We start from the raw sequence: 17,684 nt of genomic DNA, 5'->3' as shown, positions 1-17,684 counted from the left end.
CCAAATTTGCATTAGGAAGACAAATATTAAACAATCTAGAAGCAAATAAAAATCAAAGCATGCCTCCTAAAGATTGATTTTTATTATTTTATGAATGTGCATGTGTCTGTGTGCATGCCTATGGAGGTAAGAAGAGGGTGTCAGATCCCCTGGAGCTGGAGTTACAGGCAGTTCTGAGCTGCCTGATGTAGATGCTGGGAACTAAACTGGGGGCCTCTGGAAGGACACTGAATCCTAACCACTGAGCCATCTCTCCAGCCCCTAAGCACACTTTTCAAATCTTGAGTTTGCTGTAGGGCAGATTTCACTTGTTTGCTCCAGTTCCTAATGAAGCAAATGATTGTACTGGCTACTGAGGGAAAGAGACTGCGGGTACTATAAGCTGAACATGAAAGTTTGATTTCAGCAGGTTAATAAAACAATAGAACAAAAAGAAGTTTTACTTTTGTTCTTTGAGACGGAATCTCCTCATGTAACCGCTGCTCAAACCGGATTCTGCTGTCTCAACCTCGCAGGAGCTGGAATTACAGGCATGCATCACAGACACAACTGTAACAATACACACTAGTCATCTGTGGACAGGTACAAGGCCACACTGGGAGCTGTGGCAGTCCGTGAAGAGCCTGCCACGCAAGCACAAGAGGCTGAGTTGGGTCTTTAAAATCCAAGAGAGAGCTGGACCGGTGGCGTGCGCCTGTCAGCCCAGGTGGGGAGGAGAGAGAGCAGCCAAATCCATGAGCTTTAAGTTCAGTGAGACTCTGTCCCAACCAAGATGGAGAGCCGTGGAGGAAAGACAGACCGTGACCTCAGACTCCCACATACATGTGCACACATTACGTGCATGCAAATGCACATAACACACACAGGCCATGCTGCTATTAAAAGATACTTGGGGTTGGGGTGGGGGAGGGTTAGAGAGATGGCTCAGCAGGTAAAGTGTGCTGGCAGCTCTTCCAGAGGACCTGGGTTTGATTCCACATGGCGGCTCACAACCATCTGTTAACTCCAGTTCCAAGGGATCTGATGCCCTCTTCTGGCCTTGGGTACTGCATGCACATGGTGTCCACCGGACATAAATGCAGGTAAAACTCCCATACACATAAAAATATATAAATAAACAATTAAAAACTATTGTCAAAAATAGTCCTAATCTACGCTTCTCAATGTAGTATCCTATCCACATGTCATACATAGCTTTTTAAATTCTTGAAAATTAAACCAAGTTTTCAAAAAAAAAGAAAAACTTCTTGGGGGCTAGGGAGACGGCTCAGTAGTCAGAGTGTTTGCCTCACAGCATGAGGACTGGATTTGGGATCTCCAGAACCCACATAAAAGCTGGGCAGGCGGGGTGGCTTGCCGGTCATCCCAGCAGGAGGTCAACAGGCAGGGGATCTGTGTGTGTGGGGGCCCTCTAGCAAGCCAGACTAGCCGGAATGGGCAAGCTCCAGGTCCAGTAAGAGACCCTGCCTCAGTAAATAAAGTGGGGAGGCATCAAAGTCAACCGTTGTCCACTTCAGGCTTCCACATGTATGTGTACATACATGTACCCCACACACAATACATTCAAACATGCACAAACACAGAGACACATGCCACACACATACACACGTGCTCCCTTCCTGAAAGAATTTTTCTCAGGCAATACACTTACCTAGGCCGTTTTTAAAAAGTGTTTGTTTTCACAAGCATTACTGGCATTTTTTTTCCCACCAGAGTCTTTGTAGGGTCAGGAAAGGTAACAAATCCTTCATGTTTAGAACAGTTCCATTTGTGTCCTGCTCTTAACTATCACACTGTCTTCCCTCATTCCCTGTATGTTTTTCTTTGCTCATCCTCTGTCATGCAGTGCCGATACCAGAGTTACAGAGCATATGGCTGAATCATTCCTTTGACATACAGGTGTGGTGCAAAGACTTCTGCTGGGACCTTCTGTGGCTCTGACCTGGTGAACTGGCTAATCGAAGTGGGCCTTGCCTCGGACCGTGGTGAGGCTGTCATCTACGGAGACCGGCTGGTGCAGGGAGGGGTCATCCAACACATCACCAACGATTATGAGTTCCGGGACGAGTATTTGTTTTACAGATTCCTTCAGAAGAGCCCTGAACAGAGTCCTGCCGCTACTGTGAGCAACCCCCAACAGGAAAGCTATAAAGAAATTGGCCACTCATCTCCATCCTCCCTTTCCCCTAAGACTTAAATTATGAAGGTGAGAACCCCACGTGGAATCGTACCCTCTAGGCTCACATCTGGCACTTTTAGCTGTGAGGCCTCGGGCAGGTTACCTTTCTGAGCCTCCGTCATCTCTCCTGCAAATGGCAAATGCATTCCTACCCCGTACTGACACGCTCTAACCTTATGTGCATGTAAAGCACATGGGAAACTGACGAGAGGAAGCCTGGAGTTCAACGTTCTGATAATGAACACAGTAATTGCTATAGGTACCACTATCGTACCGATATTTGAAAATCATTTCTTTCTGCGACTGTTTGTTATAATTTCAAAGTCAGTATCTAACTGGCTGTTATTTTTAAATTGCCAAAGTTGGCAGGCTTGCTGCTCTAAAAATGAACCTTAAGACAACTTTACATTTACCAATAACACTTCCCCCAACAGATTTTTATTTTTTCTAGTAAAAGGTTTTATTTTTCTTTCCACTTCTTTGACAAATACTACCCATTTAAAAATTAAAATTTCTGTTTTATTTTTTAGATAAGGCCTCATGTAGCCCAGGCTGGCCTCAAATTCCCTATGTAGCCAAGGATGGCTTTGAACTTCTGATCTTCCTGTCTCTGTCTCCTGAGTTCAGGGCTTATTGGTGTGTGCCACCATGCCTGGCTAACCCCACTATTTTTTAAAAGTAATTTTTAAATTTATTTTTGATAAAACACTGATTTTAAAGCTTTGTCTTGTCTTCTATCTAAAGTACTAATGTGTGCCAATAAGAAGAGACTAAGAACATTAATATTATCTCTATAATTTTCAAGTTAAAAATTTAAGTAATTTGAGCATATCCACTCAAATGTTATCGATTAAAGTATTGCCACGACATGACTATTTCTGGCACTTTCAAGGTATCCTGTTGTAGAAGGGAAATCTATTTTATTCCCTGCATTGACCAAGTATATAATCAGAAGTTTCAAATTCTAAACCTAGCATCCTACCTTTAGAATTTAGTCTTTAAATGTGTCCATGTCTAAAAATGTGTAAGTTTAAAAATGACCAAATGCTGCTTAGTCCACTGAGACCTTTTTGAAAAACGACTCGAACTAGAAAGCTCACAAGCAGCAGGGAGTCTTCGTTCAAGGTCTGGAGGCTGGTAGTGCAGGGTCACAGCGGCGGCGGCGGCGACACATTCGGCGTCCGGTGAGGCCCTGGTTCAGGTTCACAGATGCTGCCACACGTGGGAGGGAAGGGCCCTGGTCTCTTCACCCTTAGAAGGGCAAATCCCATTTCAACTCCTCTTCTGTCACGAGCTAGTCTTCTCCAAGGCCACCACACTGCGGCTGGGTTTTGATATCAAGACCTTAACACCTTAGATAAAGCTTTACCTTCAGATAATTTGCACATCCTTTGAACAGCCAGTTAATTGTTAGATATCAGTGATGGTTTAATTTATTTTAAACGTTATTTATCTCATAGTGTTTAATATATAAAAGCTACCTAGAAAACTATTTATGGGGTTTTAGTGCCCTGGCCCTTTTAATGTAGCAAATACATAACTAAAAAAAAAAAAACTTGCATGGAAGCCTAGTATATTTAAAAAGAAATGAAACTTAGTTATGTTCTGATCGTGGAACTGGGATGTTTTAGGTGGAAGGGAAAGATGCCCACACTGTAACTCCCGATGCCCGGGGCTATGCAGAAGCACCTGCTCTAGCGGCCTCTGGTGACACAAGACAGAACTCAGATGCATGCAAGCAACCCAGATTCAAGGGCGGGAATTTGTTTTGTTTGTGAGTAAACCTTATTAAGTATGCTCTTTCATTTGCACAAATGGAATCTGAAACATTATTTTCCATGGGAGGTCCTAAAGACCACAGATCAGAGTGATTTGCAGTTTCAGATGATAAAGGCCTTTAAGGGATGTTTCTAGGATTAAGGGATAAGCTAATTTTATTAAATGAAAATATTTGTATGTTACTTTCCCACTGACAGCACGTTTCTCAATAAAATACTTATTTTAACTTGCATGGTCAACATCTTTTCCTTGAATAATCCAAATAATGCTGACTATGCCACACAAGTCTTGTCTGTAAATTCTTAATGCTTTCTTAAGTGATTTTCCTGGGGCTATCTCATGACCTTGTGGTTCTGCAGAGTCTGGAGTAACCAGGCTGTCAGTAAACATCTTTTATAAGTACCTTTTAATAATTGGGCACAAGTGGTGAGGTGACGAGTGGCGGGGAAGCGCAGTCCAGGGTCATAAAATGTTCTTCAGGAAAAGAGGGGCTTTACGTTTCTGCAGTCATCTGATGAAAACCTGAAGCAGTTCATTTTGTTGTTGTTTTTCAAGACAGGTTTCTCTGTGCAGCCCTGACTGTCCTGGAACTCGCTCTGTAAACCAGGCTGGCCTCGAACTCACAGATCCACCTGCCTCTGCCTCCCGAGTGCTGGGATTAAAGGTGTGGGCTAGCATTGTAGAAGTATTTTGTAAAATTCTGTTTAGAATTAGTCAGGCGATTGTGGCACATGCTTTTGATCCCAGCACTCAAGAGGCAGAGCCAGGCAGATCTCTTGAGTTTGAGACCAGCCTGGACTACAGAGAGTGTTTCAGGACAGCCAGGGCTACACAGAGAAACCCCATCTCAAATAAACCCAACCAAATAATACTTCTACAAAACCAATACTTTTACAAAAAAACTCTGTTTCCAAAATTTCACTCTGTGTAATTATTTTTAAGGAAATGTATTGGAGACTAATATATAAACTTCTCTTTTCATCAAAGATCAAACAAACCAAATTTATGTAAAATAACTAAGTTTATTATTTTTTACTCTTACAACAGATAAAATTTAAGAAAACACTAAAATTCCAAAAATACACCCCAAGGCATTAATTACCAACATGAGCATTCACATCAAATATTCTGTTGTATGTATATATATATATATATATATATATATATATATATATATATATACACAGTGAAAATCTCTACAAATTAACTCACATATCCTTATAATCCTCGAAGTTTTTTAGGGCTCAAACTTATGAGGCTACCAGGTTATACAGGTAAATTATCCAGCTACTTTATTTAACTTTACATTTCTGTAGAAAGGTCTGTATAAATTCTTTTCACCAGTATTTGGATATTCCTTTAACAAATATTATATAATAGCAAAGCATCCAAGTATAATATTGAACAATGGGCCATCATGGAACATCTATTCTACTGTGAAATATTAAATGTATGATTAATTTGGAGCCAAATATAATCCTGAGTATATGGAAGGAAAATGCCTAAGAAACTCATTTGTTAGCAAGCTCTAAGGATGAAAAGAACTACTTACATAAAAGGGAGGTACACACAGAGGGTACAGCCATGAGGCCGGAATGCACACACTGGGCACATTTAAGGACTTAAAAGACCACCATCGTTGAAAGAAAAATCAAGAACAAATGTGCACTAGTATATAAAAGGGGCATAAAGTCAACAGCATCTCTTGCTGGCATTTGTTAAGGAGTGAGGCTTCACCCTAAGAACAACGAGCTTGAAGAGGTTTGACTTGGGGGTGGGAGGAGCTGGGGAGATGGCTCATGGTTAAGAGTTGCTCGTTGTTCTTGCAAAGGACCTGGGTTTGGTCCTCAGCACCCACATGGTGGCTCACAGCCATCTGAAACTCTAGGTGTAGAGGATCTCATACCCTCTGAGGGCACCAGGCATGTGTGTGGTGCACAGACAGACATGGAGCAAAACCCTCATACACAAAATAAAATTTTAAAAGCTAAGAAAAATAAAGTGTAGATGCCCTAGGAAAATAAATGAATAATAAATAAAAAGCACCTGATTATAGAATGGGCCAAGATCTAGACACCTCATCAAAGAAGATGTACAAGTGGCAATAAGCTTTCAAAATGAACCTCAGCATCATACGCCATTTGGAATTACAAATTAAAAAAAGAGAAAGTGCGAGGTCATGGGTTCAATCCCTGTTACCTAAAAAATGATTTGAATGACCAAATTCTAGAACATGGGCAACTGGCCAGGACAGAACAATGGGCTAGAGGGGGCAGGAATGGCAGCATTCTGGCAGACAGCTCGGCAGTTCCTCACTCACACCATAGGATCTGTAGTTCCCCCAGTTTTCAGCCAAAATGGGTTGAACACTTAGAACGACACAGCAACTTTCACCTGGATGTTTACTCACAATTGCCAAAGTCTGGAAGCAGCCAAGATGCCCTTTAGTAGTGGCACACCCCACAGAAAGGCATTATTCCATGCTAAGAAGAAATGAGCTATGGCGGCATAGAGGCATGGTGGAAGCTGTGTGTTGAAGAAGCCAACCTGAAAAGATTCCAGTTACCCTGATAACAAACAGACTAACAGTTCTGAGGGGATGCAGCATTAGCTTTAGACATTTTTCTAATTTTTCTAAAGCTGGTTAGTATTTGCCTAAAGCACAAAAACTCACTTGACATACTTTCCATTGCTTAAAAAAAAAGGGGGGCTCTGAGCTTTCTTAATTGAGAAAATGACTTAAGGGCACTACAGAATATAATAAACACAGCCCATGCATCATGTTAATGTTTCATGCTTGAAATACTGAACACTAATTACTGGGGTTTTAACAGTCAAAATATCACTTAATATTATGAGGGAATAATCAGATCTCCTTAAAGTAGCTTTGTATCATTTATCTGGACAGTGAGGAAAATTTTTGACCACTTACATATCATTAAGAACTAATATTTGAGTGATAAATTTTAATTTCATCTTTCACACATTGAGGAAAGAGATTAACAGTTTTATCCATGTCAAGGTGTTTGTTTTGGAGGATTGATTCCATCTCTTCAAACACTTCTTTTTCCAGCTTCCTCATGTGGTCCAACATCGTCTTGCTTTTTTCCTAATTAAAATAATAAAATTAAACACACATACATGAATCTTAACAAAACTCCAACCCACTGCCAAGGTTTATTTATTCTGGTTTCTGGTTTGGTTATTCTCCTATTCTGTAGATGCAAAAGGAATGAAAAAAGAAAAAAACAATGGTTTTCTTTGGGGAAAAACATTGCTCTCGATGCAGTTAATGCACAAATACCAACATTAGTTATTTCTAGCTGAAAATATAAGAATAATCACACAATATTAATAAACAAGAAACTCAGAATAAGACAGGTGGAAATCTGCCTTAACTGTATATGAAGAAGTTTACTGAAAATCAAGACTGGGACGTTTTTGTGGATTTAGAGCTTGTGTATTTAAAGCCAATTTTATCCGATTAAGGAAATAGGCCTGCAGGTACACCTCAGTGGCAGAATGTCTGCCTAGCACGCTTGAGGACCTGGGTTCAACCCCTAGCACTGGGAAAACAGGATAGCAATGAATTCCTTCACACTAAGGAAACAAAACAGTTATGTTCAAGAGGAAAAGGAATAAAAAGATAGTTCTCCTTGTTTCAAGGAAGTGGGGGTGGTATCCATGACTCTTAGAGAAAGCAGCATTTTTCCTATGTGGACTGCTGAGGATTGAACTCAGGACCTTGTACATGCTAGGCAAATGCTCTACCTCTGAACCCACGTTTCCAGCCTAAGAAGAAATGGTTTTTAAATAGTTGAGAAGTCATCATCAACTGTGGATTGAGAGGAAGAACAGAACACTGTGTGTAAGTCAGCACCACTGCAAACTTCTGAAGAATTATGGGACAGAGCGCCACAAAATGCCGATTCCCCACATGAAAGGGCATGCATACCCTCCCGAAGGAGCAATGCGTTTCATAATAATGGGGAAAAAGAATTTTGTAAATAAACAGTATTTAAATAATTGACCACCTTTTTGAAAAACAAGCTCAGAAAAACAAGCCTTCATGACATATAAAACAGATTCAGGATGGATTATAGAATTAAATGTTAAATTTTATTTATTCATTTGTGTGCATTTGTGTGTGTGTGTGTATGTTAATGTGCCACCATGTTTGCCTGGAAGTCAGAGGACAACTTGGAGGAGTCGACTTTTTCTTTTCACCATGTAGGTCCTGGGGACTGAACCCAGGTCATTAGTCTTAGTGGTAGGTGCCTTTACCTGCTGAGCCATTTCAACCACTCCTAGAGAATTAATATTTTTTTAAAGCACACACATGTGGGCCAGGGAGATGGCTCAGTGGGTGGAAGCACTTGCCACCAAGCCTGACGACCTGAGTTCGATCCCCAGGACCTACATAGTCAAAGGAGAGAACCAACTCCTGAAAACTGTCCTCTGACTTAACACAGACAGACAGACAGACAGACAGACAGACACACACACACACACACACACACACACACACACACACTATGGCATATGCATGCCCCATTGATATACACAAAAATTAATAAATACTTAAAAACCATATATAAGCCGGGCGGTGGTGGCGCACGCCTTTAATCCCAGCACTCGGGAGGCAGAGCCAGGCGGATCTCTGTGAGTTCGAGGCCAGCCTGGACTACCAAGTGAGTTCCAGGAAAGGTGCAAAGCTACACAGAGAAACCCTGTCTCGAAAAAAAAAAAAAAAAAAAAAAAAAAAAAACCATATATAAAAGAAAATACAGAAAAATTATTTATTATGAGGCAAAGCCAGGTGTTTTTAAGAATGAAATCAAGATGCCTTAAGAAAACAACAGCCGGGCGGTGGTGGCGCACGCCTTTAATCCCAGCACTCGGGAGGCAGAGCCAGGCGGATCTCTGTGAGTTCGAGGCCAGCCTGGTCTCCAAAGCGAGTTCCAGGAAAGGCGCAAAGCTACACAGAGAAACCCTGTCTCGAAAAACCAAAAAAAAAAAAAAAAAAAAAAAAAAAAAAAAAAAAAAAAAACAAACAAGAAAACAACAAATACAATTGACTAAATTAAAAGTTTTTGACATAAATGTTTAATGTCAGCTAACTGACATTTAAAAAGTGACATAAGCTAGGGGTATTCACCATAGTCCTACTGCTCGGAAGCTGAGCAGAAGAGCCACTTAAACTCAAGAGTGGGAGTCCAACTCGGGCCACAGAGCAAGAGCCTATCTTTATATATATTCATTTATATGTATACACATATTAGTGAATATTCGTATTTTTGCCTTTTGAGGAAAAACAAAAGACTGACTCAAAACCAGCTGAGAAATAAATTAAGGAAAAATAAATAGCTAAGTCACTGAGGAAAAAGTGTGAGAGTAAGCACAGATTTCCAGCCTCACTAGTAATGGGGAAATGTAAACAAAAGCTAGCATATTAGTGATTCTCCCTAAAGCACAGAAGTGATACTTAGAGAGGCAGAAGTGGAGCCCAGCTCTGTGCACTTCCCTCAAATTCCACTGTCTTCCACTACTTTATAATGTCAACCAATAACGTTCATTAGAGGCTGATCCAGTAACAGCTTTTAAACCAGTTCAACTCAGTTTACCAAATAGTTAAGACGGTCATAAAACCCACCTCCTAGAAGCAGTTTTATGGGGGAAAGGCTGCAGACATGTGAGTGCTATCATGAGCAATGAAGGATTTGTGGAGGTGGGTCAAGGGAGCAGACAGACGCTCCTGCAAGTGCTGCTAAGGAGAATGAACGGAGGCACAAAGGACCGGACGGCCTGTAGTCTCAGTGGCTTTGGAGATGAGGCAAGAGGACCATAAATCCAAGCTCTGCCTGGGTTGCAGAGAGACTTCAAGACCAGTCTGGGCAACTTTAATGAGCCCTTGCCTCAGAAAGTACAAAGACAGTTGGGGACAGCTTAGTGGTGGAAAGGACAGTCAACAGGTAGAAGGGACCGACGAGAAACATACAAGATGGCTGATCTTTTTCACGGGGGTGGGGTAGGGGGTGACTGGATGCCTGCCTTTAGATAGCCCTTCCATTTCCTTTTTAATCTTTTTTTTTTTTCTCTCCAGAGGTGGGGAAAGGCTAGGGAGAAGTGAAGATGTATGGTATATTATAAAATTATCTTTCTATCTGTTCCACAAAATAAATACATGTCTATTTCTAGACATGCTATATCAAGTGATATATTACTTTTCTAAAATGCTTCAAATTTTAAAATAATGAGCATCTATCATTCTTGTAACAAAAAACCAAACGAAAACAAAACAACAACAAAACACTTAGCTGGGCATGGCAGCACGCGCCTTTAATTCCAGCACTTGGGAAGCAGAGGCAGGTGGATCCCTGTGAGTTCGAGGCCAGCCTGGTCTACATTGCAAATTCCAGGCTAGTCAAGAATATACAGTGAGACCCTGTCTCCAGACTAAACAATAAACCAAACCCCAAACAAACAAACAAACAAACAAAAACCCCAGCTCATTATTTTAAGTGTACAAAATCCTGATCACTATTTTGTTTTTTGGCAGTACAAGGTATTGGATCTGGGGACTCAGACATGCCACATAAGCACTCTCTCTCTCTCTCACTAACCCACAGCCCCTTAAATCACTTTCAATCCTAACGTGGGGCTGCAAGGTTCAGAACGTTATAGAAAAAGACCAGGTTAACTGCCCTTCAGAGACTTTTCTGGTGTGGAATATGTACTGAGCAAACTATGCAACTTCACTGGGTCTCAGAATCTTTATCAGAATAAAATCTTCCTCATATAACTAATACAAATGAGGCATAATACATATAAAATACATTAAACAATACATATAATACAAGTGTTCTGTAACTGTTAGCTGTTGTTATTATGTTCAAAATTCTAAATTTTTCTAAAAGAGTCACAACATACATACTCTTTTTGTTGGTTTTTTGAAGCAGGGTTTCTCTGTGTAGTCCTGGCTGTCCTGGAACTTGCTCTGTAGACCAGGCTGGGCCTCAAACTCACAGAGATCTGCCTGCCTCTGCCTCCCGAGTGCTGGGATTAAAGATGTGTGCCACCACTGCCTGGCCCACAGCATATACATTCTTAAACAAGGTCAAAACTATATAGCTTCATCAGTCACTATTTCTAACCCTATTTTTTAAATGAAGGAAAGAAAGAAAGCTATTACTCCACAATTCAAAATACGAATTGAATTACACCTTAAACTATTCTAACTGTCACAACAAAGAAGATAACATAACCATTACCTTATTGTTACTGATCATCTCCAAGGCCTGCTGATGTTTTTGGTAGAGTAGGTGTCTTCTGTCAGGCTTGATATATGGCTTCTTTGCCATGAGCCTTTCAAGTTCAAATGTTGGGGATTTCGTATCCAACAGTTGTGAAATATGTGGTACAAATATGAAAGGCTTAAAAACAGACCTAGAAGAAAGGGTCTTTATTGAATTTGCATGTCAAAATATAAAAAAAATTAACAATTATTGTGTCTTCCTAGATTCCTTCTAATTGAGGTTTCTAATAATAATGTGTATAGTCTAATTGGTTCCTCCTGTTGTGGAATATTAGTTTAAGATGTATTACATTCGTTTATGCTGTGGAACATTTGTTTAATGATGCAAAGACGTGTTGTATTCTTTTATGCTGCATTTGTTTAACTCTGTGAAACTGTGTTACTTTGTCTGTCTAAAACACCTGATTAGTCTAATAAAGAGCTGAACAGCCAATAGTAAGACAGGAGAAAGGATAGGTGAGACTGTCAGGCAGAGAGAATAAATAGAAGGAGAAATCTGGGAAGAGAAGATCGAGGAGCAAGAAAAGGAGGAGAGGACACCAAGGGCCAGCCACCCAGCCACACAGCCAGCTGCAGAGTAAGAAGGAAAGAAAGGTATATAGACTAGAGAAAGGTAAGAGCCCAGAAGCAAAAGGTAGACAGGATAATTTAAGTTAGAAAAGTTGACTAGACCCCCAAGGCCAGGTATTCATCAGTAAGAATAAGTCTCTGTATATTTACTTGGGAGCTGGGTGGCCGGACCCCCAAAGAGTAAAAAAAAACCATAACCAACTACACTTGCTACGTTAGTTATCCTCAGAATCATCTTCTTGTACATTTAGGCAAGAATGCAATGTTTTATTTAGCCCTGTATCCCCAAAGGTCTATCAGATGGCCTGGCACACTAAGAATATTAGAAAACTAAAAGTTTGTCATTTGCCAGGGTGACAGCAATCTTAAGTGTCATAGATGGTAGCTATTACCTAAAGTAAAAAATTAGCACCAGAGTTTATGAGACATGGGTTTCGTCCTAGCTACCAAAAGATATCATTAATAATATGAGAAGCTGTAACATTGAAGAAGTGAATAAAAAAATTGCTTGTAATGTAACATACATTAAGTTTTATAAGAGATACTAATAAATTAACTCAAGATATGTTATGAAAGCCCTAAGGACACATAACTTGAATTGATAATATTTTACGTCGTACATGTATTTTCTAAATAGGGTGCATAAGTGTATCTGGTATAAGATCACTTAAGCTGTTTGCTGTTATTATCACTTAATATTATAAAGTTGGAAATCAGTAAGAAAAGTGATCTACTGTCTTGACGATGTTAAATATGCTTGTGGGAAAAGGAATCAGCGTAACTGCATATAAGAATCCATTAACCTTTTCTTCTCATAAAAATGAGAACCATTATACACACAGAGAAACTGCAAACTAAAATACAAACAGACAATGCATTAAAGTTATAGCCTCAAGAGATGACTCAGTGCCTTGTAGAAGACAGAGGCTCAATTCCCAGCACCCAAATCAGGCAGCTCACGACCGCCTGTCAGTCCAACTCGAGAGGATCGCATGCCTCTGGTCTCTACAGTCACCTGCACATTCATCTTACACACACACACATACACACACACACACACACACACTTTAAAATAATAAAACTTTAAAAAGAAGTAATTGCTTAAGCAAATTCTACTGACAAAATCATCCACACACTAATAACTGTACCCCATCCCATGACCTCTGGATGGTTTACAGTATTTGGGGACCTCACCTCTCAGGATGTGGAGTCCCTGTAAAGAAGTGAATGCAAGGAAGGCTGGAATCTTGAGGTAAAACAGAAACCATGCTTGCAGTGGTTAGGAATTCCCCCTTCATATTGATACCACTTGGTTTATCTCGAAGAATTTCCGTCATTGTTTCAAAAGTTATGTTTCCTGAGGAAATAATCGTAAAACCCATCAAACAATGCATATATTTTACAAACCTAAGCTTCTTTTGCTACTGATAAGATAAAACAATACATATGGGTATTGATTTTCCAGCACCAAAATGGTGTGTGTGTGTGTGTGTGTGTGTATGTGTGTGTGTGTGTGTGAAGAGTATGAGCGTATGATCATTACTGACCTGTGCCTCTACTCAGCATTTATATCAGCCACAAATTCACACATCCAATCAGTTGTGTATGCTACTGTGTCACGATGTCTGTTCTAGCACAGAGCAAATACTGACTGACTGTTTAACAACAAAATAAAAAGTCAGTGTGGAAAACAAGACTGTGAAGAAAGCTATGAAACCTATTTAGGGCGCTGGAGGGATGGCTCAGTGGTTAAGAGCACTTGCTGCTCTTGCAGAGGACCCAGGTTTGGTTGCCAGCACCTAAGGTGACTCCCAAGCATCCAGAACTTCCTCAGACTCCAGGGTGCTGGGATTCATAAAGCACCACCATATAAAAAGCACTTTAGGAAAAATGCCTATGAGGGACGGTGGAGAAATAGAAGAGGACCAATAAACCTCCAGACTGATCAAAATCTGAACCTGAGTTTATCAGAAGAAAAGGAAGACTTTTATCTCAGTAGCCCTGGCTGCCATTTCTAAGGACATCTTAGCAAAGCTGTCACAAGTGAATCCTTGAATTAAAAAGTCAGCCTTAGCCGGGCGGTGGTGGCGCACGCCTTTAATCCCAGCACTCGGGAGGCAGAGCCAGGCGGATCTCTGTGAGTTCGAGGCCAGCCTGGGCTACCAAGTGAGTTCCAGGAAAGGCGCAAAAGCTACACAGAGAAACCCTGTCTCGAAAAACCAAAAAAAAAAAAAAAAGTCAGCCTTGCCAAGCAGGTGGTGGTAGCGCTCGCCTTTAATCCCAGCACTTGGGAGGCAGAGGCAGGCGGATCTCTGTAAATTCGAGGCTAGCCTGGTCTACAAAGCGAGTCCTAGGACAGCCAAGGCTACACAGAGAAACCCTGCCTCGAAAAACAAAACAAACAAACAAAACAATCTTTGGGGGATGTGTAGTTCCGAAATAGCCCTGAGTCTCCCTACAGCTCTGCCACTGAGCTATGGGAAATGCAGTCACGGATTTCAGCACTGCCACTGTGGCCACAGAACATAAAGTGTTATTCTGAAGTCCATTTTCATTTATTTTGCCCCAGGTACTTCCTGCTTCTCTTTCTCTTCACCCTCTCCCGCAAACCCTGCTTCTATCTGGGACCAGCTCCTTCCACCCCACCTCCCTTTCCTCTTTCCTCCTTCCCTACTTTTCTCACTTCTCCCTACTGGTACTAAGGACGAATTAGACCAGGGTGCCATGCTAACCCGTGACCCATGCCTCCACCACACACACTCCTTCCTTTCTTTTTAATACTGAGATAGAGTTTTGCTAAGTTATCCAGGCTAGTTCTCAAACTCACAATCCTCCTGCCTCAGTCTTCTAATAGCTTTGGCTATAAGCACGCAATACCACACTTGACTGGAATTTATGTATTTACTTATTGCCTAAAGTATGTTTTTAGGGGGTTGGGGATTTAGCTCAGTGGTAGAGCGCTTGCCTAGCAAACGCAAGGCCCTGGGTTCGATCCTCAGCTCAAAAAAAAAAAAAGAATGTTTTTAGTGCCCAGTGGTGAGTGATGAAATCTCTCAGTTTTATTTCAACTATGTATTTGGAGAATATTTTCACTAAGTTGAAATTCAAAAATAGTAGATACCATTTCTCCACCTTAAGGATGTCATTTTCCTGTCTTCTGGGTTCCATCCTTTCTGCTGAAAATTAGCTGTCAGTTTTATATCTTCTCATGCAAATATTATTTTCTTTAATTTAATAATAAATAAACAAGTTTTTCTGGTTTCTCTCTGAAATATTATGATTATGTGCCCAGTTAGTGTCTGCTTTGTGATCTGTAGTGCTGCTTTGTAGCTTTGATGGCTTTTATTAATTAGAAAAAATTCTCAGCCAGTATCTTTCAAATACTACTTGTGTCTCTCTATTCTCTCCTTTTCTGCTGAGACTGCAGCAAGCTTTCCTGTCAGACTATCTTTGGACCACCAGCCCGCAATTAGTGATCTGGAGACTTATTACTAATTATGAAAGCTTGGTTTTTAGCTTAGACTTGTCTCTACTAGCTCTTATAACTTAAATTAAGCCATATTTTTTAATCTACCATGTGGCATTACCTCTCTTCCATCTTACACCTCCTGTCTCCTCTCTGTGTGTGGCTGGCAACTCTGCCTTTCTTCTTCCCAGAGTCCTCTTTGTCTCCGGAAGTCCCGCCTAACCTTTTCCTGCCTAGCTATTGGCTGGTTAGCTATTTATTAAACCAATCAGAAGGCATCTTGGCAAAGACACATCTTCACAGTGTAAACAAACATTCCACAACATGAGACACCACACACACACACACACACACACACACACACACACACACGAGAGATGTTTTCTCTGGATCCATGCCCCTCTCATTTTTTCCTTTATTTTCTAACTTTTCTCTTTTTCAATTAGGGTATTTTCTACTGACCTTTTATTTGCTATCTTTCTTCTCTGCTGTGGATGATTGATTGATAAATAAAACTGATTGGCCAGTAGTCAGACAGGAAGTATAGGTGGGATAAGGAGAGAAGAGAATTGTGGGAAGTGGAAGGCTGAGGCAGAGAGACGCTGCCAGTCGACAAGATAAGAAGCAGATGTTAAGATACCGGTAAGTCACCAGCTAGTGGCAACTTATAGATTAATAGAAATGGGTTAATTTAAGATATAAAAACAGTAGAAGAAGCCTGCCATGGCCATACAGTTTATAAGTAATATAAGTCTCTGTGTGTTTACTCGGTTGGGTCTGAGCAGCTGCGGAACTGGTGGGTGAGAGAGATTTGTCCTGACTGTGGGCCAGGCAGGATTGGAGACAACTTCAGCTACACTTCTCTGTTTAATCTGTTGTTGAATCAATCCAATGAACTCTTAGCTTCAGTTACATTGATTTTCTGTTCTATCATTTCCATTTGGTTCCCTCGTCTACCTACAGATTAAATTCTCCATTTTCTCTTTCTCTTTGCTTTCTTTTATTTCCTTCAAGACAGGGTCTCACTATGTTACCCTGGCTGGTCTAGATCTGAATATGTAGACATACAGGCCTTGACCTTGAGGCCATCCTCTCGCCTTTTGAGTGCCCAGACAGGAATGCACCACCATACCCAGTTCAATCCATTTTCTTCATCTAATTCTCAAACATATTTTTTGTTGTTAAGAAAAAGTTTTAAAGTAATTTTAACTTTAAATTCTCTTTCTAATAAAGTTAGTATGTGGATAGCCTGAGAATTGGTTTCTAATGTCCACTTTTTTTTTCTCTTGGTTTTCAGTCATTTGGTCCTATTTCTTGGCAAACCTGATAATTTTTTTTTCCATTTTCATGTGTGTTTATACACGTTTCACATGTGATTACATATGGTCGTGCACATGCATATGAATTCATGTGGAGTCTTGAGGGAGATATCTAGAATCACCCTGATTCCTCTTCCACCTTATTTACTGAAGGGCCTCTTAAGCAAACCCAGCTTGCCAGTATAGCTAGCTAGTGTCAGGGGTCAGCTTGTCCCAGGGATCATGTCCCTTGCCTTCCAGGGCTGGCATTACAGGCAGGCCCCATACTCATCTGACATTTACTGGGGTTCTGGGGATCTGAACTTGGGTCCTCATGCTTACACAGCATATACTTTAACTGAGGTCCCCACAGACGATTTCTGACTGAATGCAGAATATGGCAAATGAAAATTTGTAAAAGCTCTGCATGGACTTTTCTTTTTTAAAAGATTTATTTATTTATGTACTTTATGTATATGGGTGTTTTGTCTGCATGTACATCTCCACACCAGAAGAGGGCACCAGATCCCATGGAACTACTGTTAGGAATGGTTGTGAGCTGACATGTGGGTGCTGGGAATTGAACTCAGGACCTCAGAAATGCAGCCAGTGCTTTTAACCATTGAACCATCTCTTCAGTCCCCAAATTTGGATTCTCTTTTCATTTTGTTTTTGCATGGAGTTTTCTTACATAAGGATTTAATAATCATCTGGAAATAAATAAGATACATAGAGATGACTTGATTCAGTCGAGATGGGTCTCCTCTGCTCGTTCTCACCTCTGAAGAGTAGTAGAACTCTGGGATCTCAACTGGACACTTGGGCCACTCTCCACTCCTGCCTCTCAGCTGATCCTCAAATCAAGTTGTCTTAAGGCCTATGACACTCTTAGGAGCTCTGGTTAGCATTTGATGGCCTTAAGAATTACTTTCTGCTTAATTACTCTCTGTTTCACCCTACCTTTAAATTATAACAGAGAAAGCTGGGTTCTTGGGCTAGGATGTCTAACAGGTCCAAGGTCCTGGATTCCCTATCCAAAATGAAAGACTGGAAAGTAAGGGAGTGGGAAGGCCCACC

General features: G+C 40.7%; 2 protein-coding genes across 5 annotated transcripts in view; one reads left to right on the top strand and one right to left on the bottom strand.

Annotated features, from left to right (window-relative positions):
- The window catches only part of Gpr155 (G protein-coupled receptor 155), a 42,136-nt gene extending 37,948 nt beyond the window's left edge, over positions 1-4,188 (top strand). For both annotated transcript variants that reach the window (XM_052725988.1, XM_052725987.1), the window contains exon 17: positions 1,900-4,188. In XM_052725988.1, coding sequence (XP_052581948.1) covers positions 1,900-2,197 — 298 coding nt within the window. In that variant the 3' untranslated portion in view covers positions 2,198-4,188. The remainder of the gene's footprint in view (positions 1-1,899) is intronic.
- Positions 4,189-5,092: 904 nt separating this feature from the next.
- The window catches only part of Scrn3 (secernin 3), a 31,672-nt gene continuing 19,080 nt past the window's right edge, over positions 5,093-17,684 (bottom strand). For all 3 annotated transcript variants that reach the window (XM_052725991.1, XM_052725992.1, XM_052725990.1), the window contains exons 6-8: positions 13,038-13,200; positions 11,230-11,404; positions 5,093-7,067 (exon numbers count right to left, since the gene is read on the bottom strand). In XM_052725991.1, coding sequence (XP_052581951.1) covers positions 6,897-7,067; positions 11,230-11,404; positions 13,038-13,200 — 509 coding nt within the window. In that variant the 3' untranslated portion in view covers positions 5,093-6,896. The remainder of the gene's footprint in view (positions 7,068-11,229; positions 11,405-13,037; positions 13,201-17,684) is intronic.

The sequence above is a fragment of the Peromyscus californicus genome, unplaced genomic scaffold (assembly GCF_007827085.1).
Source record: "Peromyscus californicus insignis strain IS unplaced genomic scaffold, ASM782708v3 Scaffold_7__1_contigs__length_154581171, whole genome shotgun sequence".
Lineage (NCBI taxonomy): Eukaryota > Metazoa > Chordata > Mammalia > Rodentia > Cricetidae > Peromyscus > Peromyscus californicus.
Note: the sequence above shows the minus strand (reverse complement) of the source record. Positions and strands in the feature narration are given on the sequence as shown.